The sequence below is a fragment of the Ictidomys tridecemlineatus genome, chromosome 3 (genome assembly GCF_052094955.1).
Source record: "Ictidomys tridecemlineatus isolate mIctTri1 chromosome 3, mIctTri1.hap1, whole genome shotgun sequence".
In the NCBI taxonomy this organism is placed as follows: domain Eukaryota; kingdom Metazoa; phylum Chordata; class Mammalia; order Rodentia; family Sciuridae; genus Ictidomys; species Ictidomys tridecemlineatus.
This window is the reverse complement of record NC_135479.1, coordinates 42,631,444-42,656,337: the sequence shown is the minus strand read 5'-3', so window position 1 is coordinate 42,656,337 and position 24,894 is coordinate 42,631,444. Positions and strand designations below refer to the sequence as shown.

At 45.9% G+C, this 24,894-nt stretch overlaps 1 protein-coding gene across 13 annotated transcripts in view; it reads left to right on the top strand.

Moving 5' to 3' along the window:
- The window catches only part of Myo18a (myosin XVIIIA), a 98,002-nt gene that overhangs the window by 4,689 nt on the left and 68,419 nt on the right, over nt 1–24,894 (top strand). For all 13 annotated transcript variants that reach the window (XM_078042576.1, XM_078042575.1, XM_078042583.1 and 10 more), the window contains exon 2: nt 5,988–7,071. In XM_078042576.1, coding sequence (XP_077898702.1) covers nt 6,073–7,071 — 999 coding nt within the window. In that variant the 5' untranslated portion in view covers nt 5,988–6,072. The remainder of the gene's footprint in view (nt 1–5,987; nt 7,072–24,894) is intronic.

The window sequence follows — 24,894 nt, the reverse complement described above, 5'->3', positions numbered from 1 at the left end:
CCCAGACTAATTTTTAAAAGCTTTTTTTTTTGTGTGTGTGTGTGTGTATGTATGTGTGTGTAATATTTACCTATTTATTACTAAATACATTATTTTAAAATATTTAATGTAAGTATTCAACATCTTTTTTTGTAAGAAATAAAAATAAAAAGCATACAGAAAGAAGAAAAATCACACATAATCCCACACTCAGAGCCTCTAGGTTTAAATTTACACACATACACCCCCCTACCAGCTTAATATTCTCGTTTTAAAAGCTTAAAACCATATAGATGAAACACAAATCTGCTTTGACTATTCTAAAATCCCAATCTTTTTCCCAGAGCATATATTTTTCTATGACTATGTAAATATTGTATGTAATATACCTGTTTATTATTCATACACACATATATAGTTTAAAAAATTTTTTCTATCTTGCTTTCTGTCTATCTTGCTTTCCTCATTTAACAAGATAGTATAGAATTTTTCTAGGTCAGTATATACAAATCTACCTCACTCTTTTTAATAACTGCCTAGTTGTTTTTATAATTTAATTATTTCCATAGTGACTCATATTTATATGTATAGATTTGCAATTATAAACAATTCTGCAAAGATTAGCCTAGTTTATTGTGTGACTATATCTAAAGATGACCTATAGAGTTGTGGAATTGTCCAACAGTTTTGAGTGAACATAAATGTTTCCATAGGCATCACCAACTTACCCTCCTAAAAATTTATTCAAATGCCTGCTTTGGCAGCACGTACACTAACATTGGAAGAATATAGGTAATATTTGGCTGGCCCCTGTGCAAGGATTACACACAAATTCTTGAATCCCATATTTTATAGTATAGACCAACTGGCCTTTCTGCTGCAGTGATGTGTATATCACACCAGTTTGTACTCCTACCAACACATATGAGCGTTCCTGCTTCCCATCCCATAATGTTTTCCATCTTGATAGTTTTTATTGAACTGCTAGATGAAAAGCAGTATATAACTATGGTTGTTACTGAGGCTGAATACCTGTTCATATGTGTTGGCTATTTGTATTTCTGCTTCTATGAATTGGCTCTCTGTATCCTCCACAGTAGCTATAGGGAGCTGTGGACTCAAACATATGATCGAGTTTGTCCGAGTGCTCACTAGGTTGCCTTTACTTCTTTGGGCTTTATTTTCCACATAAAAGGAGCTGAACTTATTTTAGTCATATTTGTGCTGATAGTCACTTGTACACTCTCTTATCTTCTTCATCATCTCATTTAGGTTGGAAGAATGTACCACTCTTGAAAGCTTACATGGGCTAGGCATTGTACATGTCATGCTTAAATATGCCATACATATGTGTGTGTTTAAAATTTAATTACTGCTCCTTATGTGATAGATGCTATTATCTCTGTTTTATTTTATAGATAGTGAAACCAGGCATACAGTGGCCTGAAGTGACTTGCCCAGGGCTTCATAGGTATTAACTCAGATTTGTTTTCAGTTTTGTGAACTGACATCCAAAGCCTCTGAGCTCTTTCACTAGGCTTACTTACCTTTACATCCCTTGTATTTAGTAGCTTCTTGATAGATACATTTTTTAAAATTTCTTACATACATGACAATAGTGGAATGCATTACATTCATAATTATCCATTCACAGCATAATTTTTTCATAACTCTATATATAAAAAAGAGATATATACATTTAAAAATATTTATTTTTTAGATGTAGTTGGACACAATGCCTTTATTTATCTAACTCAGGGCCTTGCATGTGCTAGGCGAGTGCTCTACCACTGAGCTACAATCTCAGTCCCTAGACACATATTTTTTCTAATATTTTATCACAAAGATCTGCAAACATTTAGAAAAGTTAAAAGAATTTTACAGTCAACACCTGCCTACCTCATAAATTCAACAATTGGCATTTTCCCATCCTTGCTTACCATATTTTTATCCCTTGATTGATCTACCAAGCTATCTTAAATTTTTGACATATCTCAAAGTAAATTGCAGCCATTGGTATACTTTACTCCACATCTTTTAGCCTATGTATCATTACCTGGAGTTCAATATTTGTTTACATTTTTTTTCTTTTGAGTAAATACTTGTGTTCAATAAAATGCACAAATACACTATTTGATGACAGTTGACAAATATATAGATCTGTCATCTCAAGTCCCTATGAACATTCAGGACATGAACATCACTCTAGGAGTTCCCTTATGCCCTTTTTCATACATTTTCCCATTCCCCCAACCCCAGGATAATCATTGCTTTGATTTTTTTTAACTATAGGTTAATTTTGCCTGTATTAGAGCTTTATATAAATAGAATCATACCAATATGCATTGTCAACAGCTTCTTCCCCACTTGCTTCAGATAATGTTTTTGAGATTTGTCCCTGTTATTGTACTTATCAGCAGTTGTTTCCTTTTTGTTGCTAAGTAGCATTCCATTTTGCGTCAACATATAAACTATTTATCCATTTTTGTGGATAGACAGGTAGATGCACGTTTGAATTGAACAGTCCTTGCCTTCAAGATGCTCACAGTTTCAAAGTGATAAAGCAGCTGAGTTGACAGATTGTATTTTGTTTTGGAAATAGAAGGGTCAAGATAATTTAGGCAGATACCTGAATTTACATATGTACCTTTCCTCCACTTAAAGTCAGGAAAGGCTGGTGCTGGGGTAGTGGGTCAGTGGAGAGTGCTTGCCTAGCATGCATGAGGCACTGGGTTCCATTCTCTACACCGCACAAATAAATAAAATAAAGGTATTGTGCCCATCTACAACTTAAAAAAAAAAAAGTTAGGAAAAGCTTCCTGGAGTGAACTATTAAGTTTCCTTCACCTGTGTGAAGTGAGAAGGTAGGAGAGGAAGAAGAGGTGGATAGAAAATGTAGCCTGGAATGGGGATTGGGTAGATGTTGGTTTCAGAGCTGCTGAAGACCTTGGGCCCAAGGACAGGTGATGTTGACAAATTCAAGATCTACAAGAAGATGGTGGAGCCCAGCTCTCTAGTGAAATGAGGGCTGAGGAGCATGGGAACAGCAAATCTGATCTTGGGAGGGAAACCTGCAGGCAGTCAGGTAGCTCCAGATATGTGGCTCAGGAAAAAACAGTTCACATCCAGGCCTGGCAAAAAGGGGAATGGCAGTGGGGAAGAGGTGCCTTTGTGAGCTATGCAGGTAACAATGGCTGGATAGGGATGACATGTTTCAATCTCTGAAGCCCTGAGGGTTAGGATGACAGGGGTGACTTTGACAGAAAGTTAATAACTAACCTATGTCCACAAGGGACTTGGATAGTTGGAATTTTAGAGCTGGAAGAGGCCTAGATCAACTAGTTCAACCTTGAGCAAAGTGACAGGCCCAAAGTCCCCCCAACTGTGATTTCTTGGCAGATTCGGGCCTAGATATCAGATCTCCTCAAATTTCCAGCCAGCACCATTCCCTGTCCTGCTGCTATGACTGACGCTCTGTTTTTCCTGCCTGCTGCAATGACATGAGGGGCAAGTTTTTGCTGAGACAGGAATTTACATGAACTTTCTTCTAAGGGACTTTTCTAGCTTAAAGACTCTAGAATTCTGGGGGCTGTTTTCCGTTGAGAGTGCCCAGTTACTAACCTCCAGCCAAGAGCCAGAATTAGGTAAGGTTTGTAGAGTTATCAGGGGGCTTGTTGTGATAGAGTACTATAGGCAGATAGGTTCTTTGTGTTTGGGCTGAGGCTGAAATACTCTTGTTAGTCCACAAGGAATTTTTTTTCTTCCTTCATATCCCCCACAGGTACTCCTGGAGCCATCTTCTAGACCAGTCAAGATGGTGTGGGTAGTGACCTGCCAAAGATCCCTTGTCTTGGTATATGATAGGTCTATGCTACATTTCTATCAACATTCAGAAGAGACTCCTCGGTCAAAAGTAGAGCCCTGAAGGGTTTAGGGCTGGAGCTCAGCAGTAGCACCTGCCTGGCGTGTATGAGACACTGGGTTTGATTCTCAAAAAATAATATAATAATATAAATAAATAAAATAAAGGTCTACCAACAATTAAAAAAAAAAAAAAAAAAAGCAAATCCCTGAAGAAAGGATTCTGGCTGTCAGGTACTCCCTGGCTCCCACCAAGTCCAGACCCAGCTGGCCAATACTGCTCCTGGCTATATGCCTTTTGGACTTTAGATTTCCTGTCTTCCAAATCCCAGTGTTCACCGAGCATTTGGAACTAACAAGTCCAGAGGGAACTTTGTTTTACTAAGTTGAAACTGAGGTCAGCGAGAGAGAGAGAAGAGGCTCTTGCTATGCCCACAAGGAGCTAGTGACCTGGTCAGATTTCCTATCTCTTTGGACATGCTCTACAGCTAAAGATTTCTCCAGAATTGTACTGTCCAATCTAAGAGCTGCTAGCCCAAGGAAGCTGTTGAATACTTGAGATGTGGTTCGTCTGAATTGAAATATGCTTTAAGTGCAAAATACACAGTGAATTTCAAAGACTTAATATGGATAATAGAATTTAAAAAGCTGTCAATATTTTATATAACTTACATGTTGAGATGTCACTATTTTGGATATATTGTATTAAACAGAATGTATTATTAAAGTTAATTTAACTTTTTTTTAGTATACATAACTGGCCTTGCTATGTTACCCAGACTGGCCTTGAACTCACAATCTTCCTGCTTCAGCCTCCCAAGTAGCTAGAATTATAGTCATGTACCACCATGTCTGGATTTACTTGTTTATTTTTATCTTTTTAATGTGGCTACTAGGAGATTTTAAAATTATATATATTACTTGAATTGTCTTATGAACAGCATTACTCTAGACTGAAGATGTGTTGGTCTGCTAGGAACCACAGGGGTCAGGGTGTTGTACAGAGGTAACAATTAGCCAGTCCTAACTGGCGGCCTTAGGAGTTTCTGGAGGGAAGACCCTCTTAGTGGAATGGGTATCCTGGAGGCCCAGTTTGGTTGTGGGAATGGCTACGCAGAGAGAAAATACCTGTCCATGGTCCGGCAAGAGGCCATTGCTGGAAGGGTAAGTTCTTAGATCCTCTGTTTGGAACTCAGAGGGGGAAGCTTTCATGGAGAGAGAAAAAATTACAGTTAATTTCTACTTAGATGACATGGCCTATTTCTACTCCTTGTTCCTTGCTGAACAAGAAAGGCTCTCTCAATTCTACCCCCACCAGGTTTTTCTCAGTTCTGCCCCCAAAGAGGTGCATGTGAGAGTGAGGGTAGGTTGATGCCTTCAGTATACACATCCTGGAGCTGGGGTTTTCTCTCAGGCGGCCACAACTTTCTTCCTGAAGCTATATTTAGGTGTTGGTCTAGGGAAAAGGATGTGAGTTTTTCAGGATCCTGTTTATCCAGCAGACCCCACACCACCCCCACCCCGCAGCTGTCTGTCCTCTGTTTGGTCTGGAACTTCCCCTTCCTTCCCTCCTTGCTTCACTTCAGGCATCCAGGTCATAGAAAGGATGTATTGGCCCCTGAAACTCAGCATTGCCACTTATTAACTGGGTGGCATCTAACATATCCTTAACTTTCTAAGCTCCATTTTTCTCATTCGTAAAGTGGAGATAATGGCACATAACTTGCAGAAATGTAACGAGGGTTAAGAGAAAGTCATTACATAAAGGTTGGATCCCAAGATCTTCTGGGTGTCAGTGGCTAAGTCTGCTGTAGTACGGGACATAGGAAGGAGCCTGGTAGCATGTGATGTTCCTTGCTCTGGTAGACATGCCATCAGGCAAAGAGCCCCTTTCCTTTGCCTTTTTTGCTTGAATCTTCAGTCAGATTAAAGATGGCTTGACGTTTACTCTTGCTCGCAGGTCAGGTCTTTCCAGGTATACCTAAGCCTTGGTCTAAATAATTAAATCAACTGTTAAAATATTGTATAAAGCGGAGTACCTGATACATCATTAGCACTCAGTGAGGGGTAGTTGATCATATCTGGACTGGAGATGCAGGAAAAGACTGCTGGAATAATCTTTTTTCCCTGTGTGTTTCTGTTTACAGCAGCAAGGTGGGGGTCCAAAGGTCCTGTGCTAAGCACCCATAATCCTCTGGGGGGTGCCATCCAAAAAAGAAAAAAAAACCCACCATGTTTAACTTAATGAAAAAAGATAAAGACAAAGATGGCGGGCGGAAGGAGAAGAAGGAGAAAAAGGAGAAGAAAGAGCGGATGTCAGCAGCAGAGCTGCGGAGCCTGGAGGAGATGAGTCTCCGCCGTGGTTTCTTCAACCTGAACCGCTCCTCCAAGCGTGAATCCAAGACACGCCTGGAAATCTCCAACCCCATCCCCATCAAGGTGGCCAGTGGGTCTGACCTGCACCTGACTGACATTGACTCTGACAGCAACCGGGGCAGCATCATCCTAGACTCGGGCCACTTAAGCACAGCCAGCTCCAGCGATGACCTCAAGGGTGAGGAAGGCAGCTTCAGGGGCTCCGTGCTGCAGCGGGCAGCCAAGTTTGGCTCACTGGCCAAGCAGAACTCACAGATGATTGTCAAGCGCTTCTCTTTCTCCCAGCGAAGTCGGGATGAGAGCGCCTCAGAAACCTCAACCCCCTCAGAGCACTCTGCAGCCCCATCACCACAGGTGGAGATAAGGACACTAGAGGGACAACTGTTGCAGCATTCTGGCCCAGGCATCCCTCGAGCAGGACACCGTTCTCGAGTCCCTGAGCTGGTGACTAAAAGGTTCCCAGCTGACCTGAGACTTCCCCCAGTGGTGCCTCCACCACCCCCTGCTCCCAGGGAACTGGAACTGCAACGAAGGCCCACTGGAGACTTTGGTTTCTCCCTGAGGCGCACCACCATGCTGGATCGTGGCCCTGAGGGCCAGGCCTATCGCCGGGTGGTTCACTTTGCTGAACCTGGTGCTGGTACCAAGGACCTGGCTCTTGGGTTGGTGCCAGGAGACCGACTGGTGGAGATTAATGGGCACAATGTGGAGAACAAGTCCAGAGATGAGATTGTGGAGATGATCCGACAGTCTGGGGACAGTGTGCGGCTTAAGGTTCAGTCCATCCCAGAGCTCAGCGAGTTGAGCCGGAGCTGGTTGCGGAGTGGCGACGGACACCGCAGGGAGCCAGCCGATGTGAGTTCTTCCCTGAGTACCAGGGGTGAGCAGGGATCTGGGATGTGGGCATTTCATGCAGTTGTACTTAGGCGGATGACTGAGAGTGCCCAAGAGCTGTGGTCAGACCCTAGACAGCATAGAAATTGGAGGATTGTATCATTCCCTGGGCCTGTAGGGAGAAGTAACATCAGGAGAGGGTGTCCCATGCCAGATGCTTACTATAGGATTCATACTTTGTCTTCGCCAAGTAGCTAAGTACAACTCCTCAAAGGTTCATTGTGATGGAGTTTCAATAGTTTCTCCAGGCCTCACGGTTTGATGTTTTCCTCTAGCGTTCTGTTGGATTGACTTGATTGAATTCAGCATAATTCCTTTCTCAAGGGCGTCAGACTAGAACAGGTTCTGCCTAAACTTTAGCTGTATCCCTGGAGCCCTCAGGAGAGGTTTTTATTGGTTGGTAAAAGATATGAAGACGGGTTACAGTTTTGGTCACCTTATGTCCTGAGCCCTAAATTGGGACATGTAGGCTAACATGTGCTACTTTCAGATAGGAGGGACAATATGGACACTAAAAGATAGGAATTCCATGTTTATTTAGATTTTGGAGATAACAGAAAAATGACAAATGATTTCAAATTAGGGCTGAACATTTGGGGTGAAGAGCTGTGTGTACAGGAAGTCAGCTGGGAACCTTTTAGTCACCAGCTCTGGGGAAGATGACCTTCTCCAGGGCCTCTTGGTGCTCCTGAGTAGGCAAGGCATTAAATACCAAGTGAGATCTCAGAGTAGCAGGACAAGATCATGGAGTCCCTTGTAAACCATGGTTGGAGTTAGATTTTATCCCACTGAAGTGGGACCATCGAAGAATTTGAAATAGAGGAGTGATTGGGTATGATTTATAAAGGCTGCAAGAATTTTTATTACTCTCCTGGAAGAATAAAAAGGATGACTCTGGGAAATCAACAGAAATCAAACCTCCAGAGATAATGTATCCTGACTATCCCTGAGATCCCTAACTGTGATCCTGCCCACGCAAAACTACAGAGGAAGGCATGAGAGCAGAGATTTAGATCAGATGAATGGGCAGGTCTTGATGGGGAACTAAGACCTCTAACCCCAGTGGTCTTTTGATGGGCCTGGGGGAGGGGTGACATAGTTTGGAATATCCTGCCTGGAAATAGCATATTCTTCTCTCCCTGTTGTGGGTTTTAGGACTGTCCAGATCTGGGTCTTGCAGCCTGACCAGTGCACAGCTGGCTGGGACCTTTCAGCACTAAGTGGCCAGCCAGATGTGTCAAAGTCAAAAAGAAGAGGAAGTGCTAAGGAAGCAGGCAGAGTCCAGCTCCAAGCTTTCTCCCAGGGAGAGGAAATGGACATTCAGAATGGCTATTCAACCTGACAGTATATTGGGCCCAGAGTGGCAGAGTCATACTCTGGCAGGACACACTGAACTTGGGTTCTAGGTCTTCCTTTACCCTGGGGCTAGTTGGGTTTGGGTAGCTTTGTGGTCAGGGTGAGTAGTGAGTGAGAAGGAGCTTGTGTAGAATCCAGAGGAAGGCCTGACTCATTCATTCTGAAAGCATACATTGACCACATGCTGCATGTTAGCTGGCAAGTTAGACTGAACTCAGGGAACTAAGACTTCGAGGAGGAAGATAAGGGCCTTCCCTTGTCTTCCCCCTCAAAGTCTTAGTTCCCTGAGTTCTTTATTTTTAAAATCAAAGGTTGTAATGCATTGCTATGTCTGTCTACTTTCTCCCAGGCCAAGATTGCTTTTAACAGATGGAATTTTCTTCTTAAAGCATAAATCCCCCTGGGTGTTGTCTCTAGCTCCCTGCTGAACCACAGCAAGGCCTCTGTGGGGCTCCAGGCTTGACATCCCAGATGCCATTTAGTTCTCTCTCTGTAGCCCAGGGATCATCCTGGCATCTCACATTTCCTAGCCACTTTTCCTTTCCCACTAGCTGCTGCTATCCCATCCCTGGGGAGGTGGATGGTTTAGCTTTGGAGGCGCGGGTGGAATCCATGTTACAGCTGGTATCCCTGAAACACTGGCTTGCTCTCGCCCCAAGGGGCAAGCCCAGCTGTTACCCAGGGGACTTCTTCCCTAGGCCTCAGCTTGGCAGATCTGGCAGCAGACACAGTAGAAAACTCCATCCCATGTGTCTTCCTGGAGCTATCTAGCAGTACAAGACACACAGGACTGAAAAAAGCCCTTTCCCCACCTGGGTGTTGGTGAGGACTTGAGCCACAAGCAGACAGAAGCAGAGCCTCAGCATTTCTAGCTTTCTGTGACAGACTTCATGAGCTGGAACGGAATAGGGGTAGGGATGGCAGCTCTCCTATGGCCCTCAGCCTCTATCTCTTTCTCTTCCTCCCACTCTGATTCCTGCTACTTTTCTTGGCATCAGTTCTATTCTCAGTTCTGCACCAAGAAAATAATTTTCTCAGGGCTGGGGCTGTAGCTCAGTGGTAGAATGCTTGCCTAGCATGTGTGAGGCGCTGGGTTTGATCCTCAGCACCACATAAAAATAAATAAATTAAATAAATAGAAGTGTTGTGTCCATCTAAAATCTAAAAAAATAAAAACTAAAAAAAAAAAAAAAAAAAAAGAAGAAGAAAAGAAAAAAAAAGAAAGAAAAGAGCCTTCTCACTTCCAGGCTCCTGGTCAGGGTACCCTGATGATGGGAGCCTCACAGGGATAACTACTGGTGGCCACCCTGCCCATCAGGCAGTTCATCAACTGTGTCCACATGTTGTCTATCCCCAGAGAGCTCTGAGGGAGCTGACCAACTATCTGTTCTCTCTGACACATAGAGGGTGGCCAGGGCCCCATGGCTCCTCTCTGTAGCCTGTTCCAAAGGCCCCAGGGAGACACACCCCTTCAGGTTTCCCTCTCACCCTGGAGTGTGTAGAATGCTTGGTTCACACTTTCTTCATGTGTTCCTGTAGCCACTTGATGAGGTTCCATGGGGAGTAGGGGTAAGCCACAGTGATAGGATAGATTTAGGGCCTGACAAATTCTGAGAGAAGCAGTTCTTTCTTCTGCCATCTCTCTTTCCATCTACCTACCCACAGGAGGCTTCACGTACAGTGTTGGGAATGGTCAGCAAAAGCTGCCATCTGCATAGGAGTTGAGTGATAGGAGTCAGGAGGAAGTGGAAGACTGTGATAGACCCATGCCAAGGCCTCAAAGTTGGAGAAAGAAGGACATGTTTGGGGAGCCAGGCATATTTTGGGAAGGACAGTGAATGCTGACAGAAGCATCAGGAAAGAGAAGCAGAGGCTACCTAGGTCCCTGTGAGTTTTGCTGAGGAGTGTGAACTTTAACCCAGGGGCCTCAAAGCCATTCCAATCAGTAGGGAGTGACAGGAAAAGAGTTTAGAAAATCTCTCTGCCAGCTTCTGGAGAATGCTTGAGGACATAGCAGGGGTCACCATGGGGAGGGCTAGTTGGGAGGCCTTTGAAGTAATCCTTGGAGAGCAGATGGAGGCCTCGACATGGGAAGAAGTGGCAGGAATGAACAGAAGTATTTGACTCTGTGAACCAAGGCAGGCACTTAGTCTTGGTGACTGACTGAGGGACAAGGGGTCAAGTCCACTGCTAGCTTGGTGCAGACATGTTCCTTCTTTCCTTAATTCCTCAGAGAAAGTTTTTGTGGGGGCATCTATGTTTGCTAATTGCCAAGTGTTCCTGAGTCTGGTGAGGTCAGGGGAGGTGTTGGTAAAGATAAGGATCATAAAACCTAATCAGATCAAAAGTACTTCCTCCAGTTAGTTCCATGAGTCTGGATGGGAAAGTTAAGTCCCACAGTCTGGGCTGGGGACTAGGGACTGGGAGAGAAGGAGGCTGGCCCCTTTGGTTTGTAAAGTGGGCCTTTACAAAGTCCTATGCTTATCCTCAGTGGGCCCATCCTAGGGGACAAGCAAATTGTCAGGGAGTGTAGGATTTTTTTTTCTGGAAATATTAGAAAAGACTATCCACCTAAACTCTGGTCCATGTGGTTGTCCCTTCCATAAAGAACCAGAGGAGCCAGCCTGCATGGGCATCCTCCCCAGAAAGCAGTGTCTTCTTGTTTTTGAGAATAGGAGGAATCAGGGGGTTTTAGACCACGGCTTCCTCCCAGTCAAGCCAAGTTTCTGAAATCTGTGATGTGATTGCTTCTTCTCATGGAGCATGGGGTTTGTAGTCAAGGACTCAGGTTCTTTAAAGCTCCTTGTCCACCTAAACCACCTCTACCCTTAGGGGAGAGGTTGGGAGTAAGCAGACTTCAGTGGAAAGAACATGGGCTTTGGGGCCCAGAAGACCTGGTTTGTGTTTTACCCAAGTTAACTTTTCTGAGCCTCCACATACTCATTTCCTCAATAAACAGTTAATGAAGTCTGCTTATGGACCAGGCACTGTGCTGGGCACTGGGGGATTAAATGAACAAAATGTGATCTTTCCTTGAGGAAGCACAGGACTAAGTAAGACCTGCAACCAGGCACATAGATGCTATTAGAGAAATCTGTGCAAGTGCACAGTGGGGCAGGAAGGAGGAAGTAGCAGTACTACCCTAGGGGAAAGGGTGGCAATTAGGGGAGGCCTCCTAGAGGAGGTGACCCGTGATCCTTATAAAATGGACATTTTTTTTTCCTCCCAGAGTTTGAGAAGGTTAAATTGGAGAAGGATGCACACTCATGTCCTATTTCTGAGGATAGAATTGAGGCTAACAGGAAAGACTTCGGTGTATCATATTTTGTGTGCTTTACTTAAGATAAGTATGTTTATGTTGTAGGTGAGATCACTATGTGAGACTTTGGCAGGTGGAATCTTAGAAAGAGCAGGACTCTTTCCCCTGCCCAGCCATCCAAGGAAGTTAATTTTGGGCTTCCTGATACTCTCCTGTCATTGTCCAAAGAGGACCTGTTGTTTTTGTCTTAACTTTCTCTTTTAGCTCTATCCTTTAAGATAGTCAACTGAAGGAAGAGAGGGAATGCTGGGTGTTCCCTTTCCTTTTCTAGCTTTCTGGAGCCCAGCAAGCTTGGTCATGGGTGGCCCTGTAGGAAGGAGATTGGCCCTGTAGGGTTGCCTGAATCTGAGAGAAGTTTAGGAGAGCCTCCCTGCTGGCTGTTGTGGAAGCCTGCGCCCCTGGGTGAAAATGGTATGAACCACATCTGCCTTGTCCCCAGGATTCCTGGGTGCTGTCAGTGGGAATTGCAGGATTCAAAGGACAGGCTGGAAAATGTACTGCTTCCAGTTCTGCCAAGCTGACTTCTGCACACCAAGCTTTCCTAGAGGCTTCTGGTGGTGGCAGAGCTGCTGGGTACAGGCTCAGTGTTCTAGAATGCTTCTGTTCCTAATTTTACTTCAAATGATCCTTAGAGGGCTTTTTTTGTTTTGTTTTGTTTTTGTTTTAAACAGGAAATTTTTATTTCATTTTGTGCCAAAGCTTCAGGCACCTCTGGCATCAGAGAGTCTTGCAATGTGAGAGTTCTGGCTTGGGGGCTCAGTGTGGAACCCAAACTAAGTCCTCATGGTAATATAGATCCGGTGGGAAGGTGTCAAGGGGGCAAGAAGTGGTGGGTGGAAGGTCTCTGGGACCATTTGGGGGGTTATCTATCCAGGATTAGTGGAACACATGGGACCAGCAGGGTAAAGCAGTGGGCTAGGTCATTTCTGTTCTGCCAGGTCCCCTATTTCTGTCCTTGAAGGCACAATTCTGCCTTCTTTCCATTGAGATGGTAGACAAATAGCAGTCCCAGAGTGTCCTGGCCACATAGCCTGTGGGTGGTGGGCACAGTGCCCAGGCCACATTGAACTGGGTGTGGGTACATGTCCTGGTCAGTGGATATTTTTGCAGGCTCAGCTAGGAGCCCTGGCAAGGGGTCAGGGTCTTAAAGGTAGCTTTCTTTGGCCCCCTCCAGCCCTGGCCAGAACCCCCTCCAGCCTGCCCTGATATCTCCCAGCTACCCTGCCCTCTGCCCTCTGCTTCCTTCTAATCTCTCTTATTTACATTGAAATGGTTCTGGAAAATACCAGATAGGCAAACACCCTGACTGGGGGTGGCTGAGGAGTGGGGTGAAGGGGAGTGTGTGGCGGGTGGGAACACAAGTATTTTAAAAATGCTGCAAATCTCTACAGCGTTTCCCAGAAACCACAAGCACGCGTTCTGCCTGCCAGCAGGGTTCCCGCCACCCCACTGCACTGAGCTGCTAGACTGTCCTCACTTTGGCCCAGGGTGGAAGGCAGCATCTGGGGTGGCCATGGGGTCCCCATAACCCAGATGGGGTGGGGGCTCCCCTGCTGCCCAGGCAGGCTGCTTGGTGCCTGCGTTGTCAGTCTGGGCAGCGGTATGGATGTGCCCCAGGCATCCAGCTGCACTGTAGGCACTGAGTATGCCAGTCAGGCACTGTGAAGGAATGGTGTTTTAACAGCCCCCTGCCCCCTGCTGTGCAGATTTGGGGGGGCAGCCAACTCTAGAGTCCTGCATGGTGTTTGGCAACAGCTTCTGTTCTGTTAAATACAGGGGACAGTGTCAGCAAAGCTTATTTTTTCAGTTGTTGGCTCTGGTTTGGTTGGGAAACTATTTCCTTAGACCTAGGTCACCACTCTGGCTCCCTTAATCTCCTGCCATATGTCCCTCAGAATCAGGGCATGGTGTTCTGCCCTGGTGCAGCTCAGCCCTTGCACTTTCCATAGACTCTGGCCAGGGAAGATTGTAGAGGGTTCTCCATGTGGTGCCCAGCACAGTGGGTGCTCCTGGGTGGCATTTAATGGCCTGGTTAAGATTCTACTGAGAAGTACCTTGAGGGAAGAAGGCATGGAAAGTAATGGAAGGGGAGATTCATGGCATGCATTCACTGGGTGTCAGGCACTGTTCTAGATGTTTCACATGTTAACTCATTTAATTTTCCCAATAATCCTTTGCATTAGATATTATAATAATCTGTTTCACAGATGAGAAAACTGGACTACCACCAATGATTGTATAATGGGTTAAGGTTAAGCAACTTGTATAAGGTTACATAGCTATTAAGTGACTTATTAGGATTTGAACTCAGGCCATTGACTCTTAATTAGTGTGCTAGAGCATACAGGAAAGCATTATGTGGCTAGCCTTACAAATCTCCTGTCCAGCACAGACCTGGGCCCTTCTGATACCTGCTGCCTGTGATACTAGAAGCCTCTTCATCTAGTCTTCCTTCTAGAAGGAAGGGGAAGCCAGGGATGACTGGCCTTTCTTGCTCTGTGGACAGTGTCCAGAAGACTGTGACTGGTGCTTTCAGTGTCTCCTGAGGGTCAGTCAAAGGAAGTGAACCCAAGTGGCAGCAGGCAGAGTTTAATCTGGTGGGGGCTGAGAAATGAAGGAAAGGATGGCTGAGGGAAACTTCAAGAAGGGATGAGACAGCTGCTTCGACAGGTTTGCTGTTGTCCCCCAGGGGTGGAGAAGGGACGCACAGTTGGTTCTTATGCAGCTTCTTTGCAAGATCCTAGATCCAGCAGGCAGGGGGACACTGGCTCCCTCACCTTTTGTTGCCCATACTGGCATGCCAGTACTGATCTCCATAGCATTTGGGGTGGCTGGATCCCCATAGTGTCACTTCTGAACAGGAGCACTGCCTAAGACTGTGCACTGTTGTTCTGTGTGCATTGTGGGAAAAAGGTGGAGGAGCAAGGTTGGCCGAGGGTCTAACAGGTGGTGGGTGTGTAACCCAGAGTTCTCATCAGCTTCCATGGTGGAGACCTGACACTCCTCTTGTTGATAGTGCCTTTCCCTGCCTACATGCTTACGCATGCACATTGGCCCCAATTTGAATGTCACTTCCTCAAGGAAGCCTTCCCGGATCCTCTCAGACCTTATGAGTTCCTCATCCTGGCAGCACCCATCCTTCTCCTTCATAGCACCTATCAAGTTCTGATTGATTAGTTATCTAATGTTAGAACACTTCATGAGAGCAGCAGATATTTGTTGAAGGAAAGATGATTCTCAAACTGTGAACTGGTTGCCCATTCTCTCGTCTAGTCTTCCTTGTTTACTTCAGTTTTGGTTATTAGAACCCTCTCCTCTGACGGGCCCTGGTGACGGTCTGCAGTACATTACCATGTCCTGCCTCCACCCACTAGCTCTGTCTCTTCTGTGCTTGGGGACTTGGCACACAGGAGTGCAAGAGAGTGGGTTCCATAAGCATCCAGGAGCAGAGGCCTGGGGAAGGCACCAGCTTGGGTGAGAAGGAGCTTCAGGGTTACATGGGGGCCATACAGTGTCCCATCCAGGGGACCTGAAGGAATGTGCCTGTCTGGCCACAGGTCTCTGAGGGTTGGAATGTGGCCCTGTAGGGCTCAAGGCTTCCTCTTCCCTCCTGCTGCTTTCCCTGGACTGCCTTCCTGCCGGAATGTCAGCAGACTGGGAATTTTCACGACAAAGATCTTTCCCAGTCAGAGCAACAAATTCCAGCTGGAGCCTGGGGACAGCTCCCACATGGGTAGGGGCCACCAGAGAGGGTAGGACTGGTGCTAGGGCAGCTGGAATTGCTCTGCTCTGGGGGCCCAGCATAGATTCCATTTCCTATTGGGGGACACAAACATCTCTCTCACTCTTGGGCTTCTGGCACTAAAGGGCTCAAGAGAAGAAGTGGGAGGACTTGGAGATGAGAGACTTCACCTCTCAGAGCAGAGAAGTGGCTGGCCATTTCCCATAAGGCCTCACTTCCTCCAATCCATTGGTGATTCAGGAAGGGGAGTTGCCTCAGATTCCATCCTCAGGTGGGGCCTGCCTTCCAGACCCAGTTCTCTGGCCTATAGCATCTACCCAGCCCCTGTAGGAGATGGCACTACTGAATTTGTCACACATATCTGCCCTCTACTCTGTGGGCCCCACAGCATCTCCAGGACCTGGTGCCTCTGTTAGGGACCTTTCTGGCCCCTGTACCCTTTGCCCTCTGATCTCATTTTTGCTGGCTCCTCCCTCTCATTCCCATTTCTTCAAGGAGCTGACTCACTTCCTCCTTCCCTCCCTGTGGCAAGCAGGGCAGGGCACTTCTAGAATGACTAGGAGGTTGCCTCTGGCTTTGGAGCAGGAGGAGGCTGAAGGTGAGGTGGGGAGCCTTGGCTCTGGGCCATAGGGAGATCAATGACCCTGGAGTCTTTGTGCAGTCAGGGCATGTCAGGAAGTCTTGAGGAGCACCTGTTCCATATCACACCATGGGCTTGGTCTGTGGAGGAGAAAGGTCTAAGGTGGTCCCTGTGATTAGAGAGTCTGTACTTTCTCCAGAACTAGACAGCTGTGAAAAGCTAGATCTTGGTGCTGGGTGGCATAGGCTAGAGTCCAAACAGTGACAGCACTATCAGGCAGCATGAGACCATCATGATTCTCTGTGCCACCCAGTTTCATGCCCAGCTCCCTCACATGGAGGGGAGAATATCTGGAGATCTCAGTGGAACCTTTCAGGGCACAATGAAGTAGAAGGATCTGATCTATCTCCTTAGTGAGTTCTTCCTGCTGGGGCCCTATCTCCTGCTCCTCTTCACACTGCCTCCCTCACTGGTGGATTGGTTTGATTATGGAGCTGATTACAGAAGCCCTGGCTTCAGAGTGGTAAAAGGCCTCCTCCATCACTGGGCTGGCATCTTCCACCTCGCCCTCCCTGGAGCTGTCCAGGCTGCAGCAGCTTGTGTGCCTGGCACCAGGCGCTAGGGAATCCAGCCTATGCTGAGCCTGGCACAGCCTTGCCTCCTTCTCAGTAGGCGCCTAGGTTACCTAAAGGACACAGATATGGGGTAAGGTCCCATTCCCACTCATTTGGACATGCACTGAGATCAGTAGAGGCAAGAGGGAAATTGGGCCCATGGCCTGAGAAGCCTTGGGGGAAACGGCTGTGGTTTGACTTCCTGGAATTCAGTGACTAGCAAACATCCCTGTTCTCCTTGCCTGGCAGAACGGTATTGCATAGCAGATTGAGATTCTGGCCTCAGGATTTCTGGACAGTGACAGGAGTTTCTTGTTTAGCTGGGTGGATAGGAACAGGCAAGAATGAGGCCTAGACTTGGAGAAGGTGAAGGGTGTCAACCTGACCATCTCACCCAAAATGCCCTCACCTTCCCTTGTGGGAGGTGAACCACCCTGTACAGGCACATAGATGCCTGCCTGCATTCCTCTTTATTATTTCTTTATGGTTCCTCACCTCCACCCATCATTTCTTGGCTTTGACCTGAGGAAGAGAATCATAGAACTGGGATCTGTGACAGGATATCCAGCTTAGGAATGGCCTGGGTGCCATGAACATACCCCCTACAGAATCTAGACCTGATTTTTTCTTCTCTCTTTCCCCTCCTTCTGCCAACAGTCTTTAGTCCTTCTAAGCTGTCCTCACCTTCTCTGTCCAGGGGAAGGCTGGCTTCAAACCTGAGGAAATTATGGCCTTGGCTTCCCCACCCATCCCCTTTGTCTTTCAACTAGTTTTCAGGCCTCTTTTCTGTGCCTCTAAAAGAGCGACCCATCCTACAAAGGCCCCTGTACCCTCATTCCCACTCATTCTCTTCAAAATGCCCAGTCTGCAGCTCTTATTGTTGCTGTAGAAACAGATGCTTGGTAAACAGGAATTGAACGAAAGGGTTTGGTTTTGCTTATAGGAACTGCTTTCGGCTCATTTAGGAAGGAGAAGGAGATAGAAGGCAGCACAGACAGAAAGGCCTAGAAATCAGAAGCTATGTTTAACTATGTGTATTGTCAATATACTGTTATGAGTTGGGTGGTGCATGTATTCCAGCTGGACTGCCTGGTCCAAATTCTAACTCTGCTGTTTACTAGGTCAGTGACCTTGGGCAAGTTATTTAATTTCTTTGGGCCTCATTTTCCTCATCTATAAAATGAGAACTATGGTAATTCTTTCCTTCTAAGATTTTTCTAAGGATTAAAGGACTCAATACATATAAAATCACTTATAACAGCCTCATAATAGTGCCTCCTGAGTATGTTAGTACCCCTATCCACAGGGGATACATCCCGAGACCCTAGATGGCTGCCTAAAACTGGATAGTACTGAACTGTGTGAGTATCATGTTTTACCCATACATGCATATATATGAAAAAATTTAACTTATGTTAGATAAAGTAAGAGATTAACAGTAATACTGAGTAATTACAACAGTATACTGTAGTAAAAGTTATTTAAAACTGATGAATTATTTATTTTTGGAAACTTCCATTAAATATTTTTGGATTGAAACTGTAGCAAGTGAAACCATAAATAAATGGGGGGGACTATCATGGTCATCATTAATCTATACCTTGGGAAGCATTTGGTGCCTGGTAGTATAGACCATCTGCCCATAGGAATGCCACAAGCCCTGTTCCTATTAATGACTCAGCTGTGAGTCCTTTACTCTTGTCCTCAGGCTAGTGCTTTTGCTCAATGTGTCCTTAGGGTAGAGATAGGGAAACAGGCCCAGGTTTAACTCAGGGTGGCAAATCATCCCAGAGTGGCTTTGCCCTGAGTTTCCAATCTGGTGTCTCGTTTGATGCCAGTTTTCCAAATTGTGCTGCTTTTTTCCTGTGACTTCCCTCAGTCAAATTCTTGGCTGATGCCAATACCTTTAGAGTGCCAGGCTTCTTCCTACCTATTTGTTTTCCAGTTGGACCACCCCTCCCTCCCTCCGCCCCCCCCTATATATTTTTTTGTCATTTCATAGTTTATTCTGTTTCTTCACACCCATCTTGCTCCTGGAAACCTACCAAGGGTTAGGGTTAAGCAAGAATTGAGGTACAGAACAGAAAGACAACCTTGACCTGCCAGTTCCTGGGTCTATCCTCTGCTCCTTCCATCATATATACGAATTCACCTGGACTCTCCTGTTGGATTTTCTAGCCTCTGTGGCAGAATCTCTCAGACTGAGTCCCTGGGATAGAATGTGAAAGTGGTTAGGTCCATTTCTCTTGACTTCTTCTCCCATGCATACAGGCCTAGTGGAGCTTGCCTGAGTCTCTCTAGCTTGTCACAGGGTTTGGTTTATCCAGCTGGCCAAACAGTTATGGCCTTCATTGCCCCATGAAGGAACTCCTAGCATCTTGATCTTGACAAGGTTTCAGAAGTCTTATTTACCCTTGAAAGTTCAGGGTTCTGTTGGGACTTCTCTCTTTGGAGCACTAATAGCTGATGAGTCCTGCAGTGGGTGCCAGGGAAACCCTCAGGCCACTACATTCCAGATGTCTTAGCCATGCAAGGTCCAGAGACTGGAAACAAGGAACGATTGTGCAGCACTGAGGGGCTTTCTCCTGAGCCTGGGACACCAGTGGGGTGGGGGCAGGCTTCCATTCAGCCTTGCCTTTTCAGGCCTGTGGCATCTGGCTTCTGCTTTCCAGCTGGGTGTTAATTGTGACTTCAGTCCCCTCCCCCACTTTTTTTTTTTGAGGCCTAAGAAATAAGACATGTGGGACAAGGGTCTAAGCAAATTCTGGGCAGAGATAGTGGAGAACAGTAGGTAGTCAGGGCCACCACCTAAAGGAAGCTTTGTCAAGAATGACCAGGACAAACTAGAAGGGGGAACCTCCAGACCAGACTTGTCCTACTGAACATACAGCAAAGATGGAAATGTTCTGAGGTCTGTGCTGTCCAACTCAGTAGCCATGAGTCACAAGTGGCTATTATGCACTTGAAATATGGCTAATGGGAACAGTCTTTTAAATTTGTTTTTTGTTTACTGAGAAGTACCTCATTGTTTTGATTTAACTTCAATTAAACAACCACCCCTGGCTAGTGGCTACCATATTGAACAGTGTGGCTACAAACAGGAAGGTTCATCTCTTTCAGTGTTCCCCTGGAGATGCTGGGCTGGTGGCATTTCCCCTTTCTCTCAGAAAGGAAGGTTTGTCCTCTGGCTATTTCTCCACTTCACCAGCTTTGGAATCCTAATGCCCCAGGGCCAACAGGTCCCTGGCAGTGTGCCACCACAACTGGGGCTTCCTCACCTTGCCAAGCACATCTTCTGCCCAGCCCGGTAACACACAGGTGCTCACATGCCCATGGGTTTGGCAGGCTATTCATGTGGGGGAGGAGGGCTGGTAGGCAAGGCAGGGGCTTTTGTTTCTTCCAACTTCCTTGGGACTAAGTGAGTACTTTTACTTCAAAGATTTCTAGAAATAGGCCCAAAAAGGGGTTCCAGAAGTGAATGCCCAGATCCTCAAATACTTACTGAATGTTTGGGGGAACTGAGGGACCTCTAAAGGAGTCTGACTTTGAGAATAAGCAGCATAGGTCGCCAGCTCTCACACCCTGGAAGGCCTTTGGGTACCTAATTTAAATCAGTATTGCTGACCCTTGGACTGGTTTTCCTCTATTCTTCTGTGGAAATTGAGAAGAGTTGTCATTTATACAAAAAAGAGAACAATGCTTCATTATGCTCATTCACAAATGTCTGCCAGAGGGGGTGGGATGGAAATATAGTGTGTGTGGAGCATTTAGTAGAATAACAAGTGACCCAAGTCTTGATGAGATTTGGGGCAGAGGTATAAAGGGTTTTGGGAAACCATCCTCAAGGCTGGCCCTTGGCTTTGGGCCTTTAGGGAGCTTGGCAAGACAAAAACAGTTTGGAAATCCCCATTGGCCATGAGGAAATTCCTAGCAGTTGAGTCCCCAGAGAGCAGCCTGCCTACTGGAGCTGCCATTCAGGTGGTCTCTACAGAAGCTGGGACCTGACTGCCTGGTCTTGGCAGAGAACAAGCTTAGGGGTCTTTGCATGGGTTCCTTGCCCAAGAGCAAACCCTGGGTGTGCCAAGTCAGGGGCCTGTGGAATGCAGGGTCTGGAGGAGTGCCTGAGGCCTAAGTCTATGACCACCTCTGGGGCAGCGATCTGCCTATGCCCACTGACCCTCCTGATTCTTTGTCCCGGACCCCTGCCCACAGCAGAGATTCAAGGCGTCCCCAGAGTCTTCTTACCTGGATTCAGTTATTCATTCATTCATTTTATCCCATAAATAAGCACTTATTGAATGTAGACTACATTTAAGGATTGTTTTTGGCACGGTGGATAGGGTGATGATGAAAATGAAGTTGGTGTCGAGCTCATATCTGCCTTTCCTTGCCGCATCCCTCCGGGGTAAGAGGAGAGGCCATCTTGTCGCAGCATCCCCCACCCCCACCCTGTTTTGAGCTCCCCGGGGACGCCTCCTGTGGGCGGGGCCCGGAGGCCCGCCCGGCGGAGGTGAATTCCCGCGGCCTCGGCGGTGCCAGCAGGGGAACAAGAAGGGAGCTGCCGCCCTCTGCCGGGTTCCAGCAGCGCTGCAGGGCGGTGCATCCTAGACTCTCGGCGCATGCGCTGGGCTTGGCTCCGCCTATGCGCCGACGGACGGGCGCGGGGCGGGGGAAAGCGCGGGCTAGGGCTGGGGCTTAGGTCTTGGGTTGACTCGGAGAGTTCCTCCCCCTGGCCCCGCTGCTCCGTTGAAGGAGCTGAATGGGCCATTAGGCACTCCAGGTTTTTTCTCAACACCTCCCCTCTACCCCCTTTAAGTCTTCCTTAGTCTTCTTCAAGGGGATTTGCTTTCTTCCACTTCGTGATTAACTGGTCATGTTGCCCAGCTGATTTTCTTTTTTTTAATTTCAACCCTTCAGTGGGATGCCAATCTCTGTCTACATCCTCATCCCCATCCCACCCCCACAGAGGAATTAGGATAATTTCTCCCGAGAAAGGGAAGGCTCTCCTGAACTGGCATTTAAGGAACTGCCCTCTAGTACTGTGCTGAGGAACTTCTGAAGTGGCCATTTGAGGGGGTGCACCTGTCACCATGGCAGCTGGTACCCTCCTACCCAGGAAGCATAAGTGCTGTAGGCGACCCTTCTCAGGCCTGAGGGCTGAGTGCTTGAAAAGACTGCCTCTAGCTTCTGTAAATAAAGAGTTCCATTAGTGACTTTTTAAAAAAAATGTTTTGTTAGTTGTTGATGGACTTTGTTTTATTTTTTATATAAGGTGCTGAGAATTGAACCCAGTGTCTCACACATGCTAGGCAAGTGCTCTATCACTGAGCCACAACCCCAGCCCCTCATTAGTGACATTTTACAAGTATTTGCAATTGGTATCCATTATGGAGATAGTATTGGTATAATTTTTGTTTTTAAGGAGTTTTGATTTACAGGGGAATTAGAGAATAAATGGAGAATTTTTTGTTGTTGTTAAGATATTAAATAGAACTTTGGTCTCAGTGTTTTCCAAACTCTTTCCTGCTAAGCCAGCCTCCATCTAACATCCTTATTTTGCATAGTGGTGCCACACAATTGTCCTATCAGACTCCCAACTTTGAAATCTTGGTGTCTTTGATTACTTTTCTCTCTCTCTCTCTCTCTCTCTCTCTCTCTCTCTCTCTATATATATATATATATATATATATACACACACACATATACACACACACACACACACACACACACACACTTGTAGGGGAAAACAATACCTTTATTTTATTTATGTATTTTTTATGGTGCTGAGGATCAAACCCAGTGCCTCATATGTGCTAGGCAAGTGCTCTATTGCTGAGCTACGACTCCAGCCCCCTCTTCCCATCCTCTTGTGCCCCTTTCCCCTCCTCCCCCAATGGCCACCTCATCTAGAAGATCGTTTCTCTTGCATGAACCCCTCTTTGCCATCGCCTGCTAGAACCCTAGGCAGACCCTCTTATCCTTCATCTGGCTATTACCTTGCTTTTCTCATGATCCTTCAGCTTCTAGCTTCCTTTCTTTCCCTCCACCCTTCTGTTAGATCAGCATTCCTAAAGCACAGGTTCAGTCATGCCCCCTCAGTCTCCAGAAACCTACCATGACTCCATTGTTTACAGGCAGGGCATAGCATGGAAGGGGCAGGTTTTCAGTGTCTGAATGACTTGAATCCAAATCCTGGCCCTACCAATCACTATCTGTGTGATCATAAGCAATATGTAACCTCTGTAAACTGCAATTTCTTTGCCCACAATTTTCCTTTTAATAATTATCTCTCTAGCTTTTGTCAGGAAAAGTAAGCAACACTGTGCCTATCTTCTGGCCAGTGTGCTCAGCATGTGCCTTTTTTTATTTCCTCCCTTAGACTGCTTACCTTGCTTTTGTCTTGGATACACCTGTTTCAGTTGCACGTTTGACAGCCCAGCTCAACTGGCTTAAAAAGGAGTATATGGTCTCAAGTGTCTGAAAAGTCCAGAGGTAGAACTGGCTATAGGCTCAGCCTTATCTGGAAACTTAAACATCATGACCAGGCCCCAGGTCTGTTCTCTCTCTTTCAGCTCATCTAGGCTGAATTAGTCTTCAGACAAGTAATGGCAAGATAACTCAGCCCTAGGTTCAAGTCTTGTAGGAAAAGAAGTGTGATTCAGTAGTCCAAAGGTTTTGTTATATGTCATTGATAACTGATCGGTTCACTCATGAACCAACTCTGTAGTCTGGGAATATGATTCTCTTACTGGCCAGGCCCAAATCATATGTTGGGGTAGGTCCTCAGAGGAAAACTGGGGTGCTGTTATCAGAGGATGGATAAATGTATAGCAGGCTGCAGAAAGAACTGCAGGAACAACAGCACTTGGCTCCTTGATGGGCCCTGCCTACCTTCCCAGCTTTGTCTCTTGTGTTTCCTTTATGTGTCCTACACATTATCCAGGCCCCCATTGGAGCATTAAGCATGTTCTCCGTATTCCAACTACTGAAGTACATTTGCTATCTCCTCTGGAACCAAGTCTGTTTCATCTCATTTTACTCACTTTTGTATCCAGAGTCATCTCTGAGCAGGGCCCAGAACTAGGTGGGTGCAGGGGTTATAATGACAATACAACCTCTGTCTCAGGAAGCTCACAGTGTAGTTGTGGGAAGACTAAAGAGCAAGCATTGTGCTTCCCCACAGTGTTCACCTCAGTGTATTACAGCCATTGCTAGTTGAGTTAGTGAATGCCTCCTCTACCCTCACAGTCTCCTGTCTGGCCTGCCCTCGTTCTGCTTAGCCTTTCTGCATGCCAATGACTTTTCGCTCAACCATACTGCAAGTGGGGGAGAGCAGAGTAATTGAAGTTGTTACAATAATTGAAGTTGTCACCCTGTAAGGGTATCCCCTTCTCCCCATTCTGTTCCACCTGCCTCATTATGTGTGCATCTTTCAGATCAGCTGGGTGAATCCAGAGGATTTTTGTTAAATACCTACTGTGAGCTTAGTGCTGGGGAATGGGATAGGATAGAAAGAAAATAGAAAATGGTTCTTGTAGGGAGGAATTGATTACAACTCAGAGCACTGGTTTATGCTCTGTAGTCCTGGCATATGCATAATAAACTTCAACAGATTCAACTATATATTTGCTTAAGAAGCTATATTATTGTAGCCAAAAATTGTAAAAATAGTTATTTTGTATATTTTCATTATAAATGTTATACATAACTATACATTATGCTTTCATGCAGATACGTATTATATAAAAAGCATAGAGGGCTGGCACTGTGGCTCAGTGGTAGAGCGCTTGCCTAGCATGTATGAGGCACTGGGTTCAATTCTCAGCACCACATTTAAATAAATGAATAAAATAAAGGTCTATCAACATCTTAAAAAAAAAAAGCATAGGAGTCCTCCCCACTTATCCACAGGGGATACATTATAATGCCCACAATGGATGCCTGAAAGAACGGCTGGTACAAAAGATGTACTGTTTTTTTTTTTTTTTTCCTGTATACATGCCTATAGTAAAGTTTAATTTATAAATTAGGCACAGTAAGAAACTAGCAATAATAGATAATAAAACATAACAATCACAATAATATATTGTAGTAAAATTTATATAAATGTCTTCTCTGTTAAAATTTCACTGTTTTTCTTTTTCTTTCTTTCTTTTTTTTTTTTTTTTTTTTG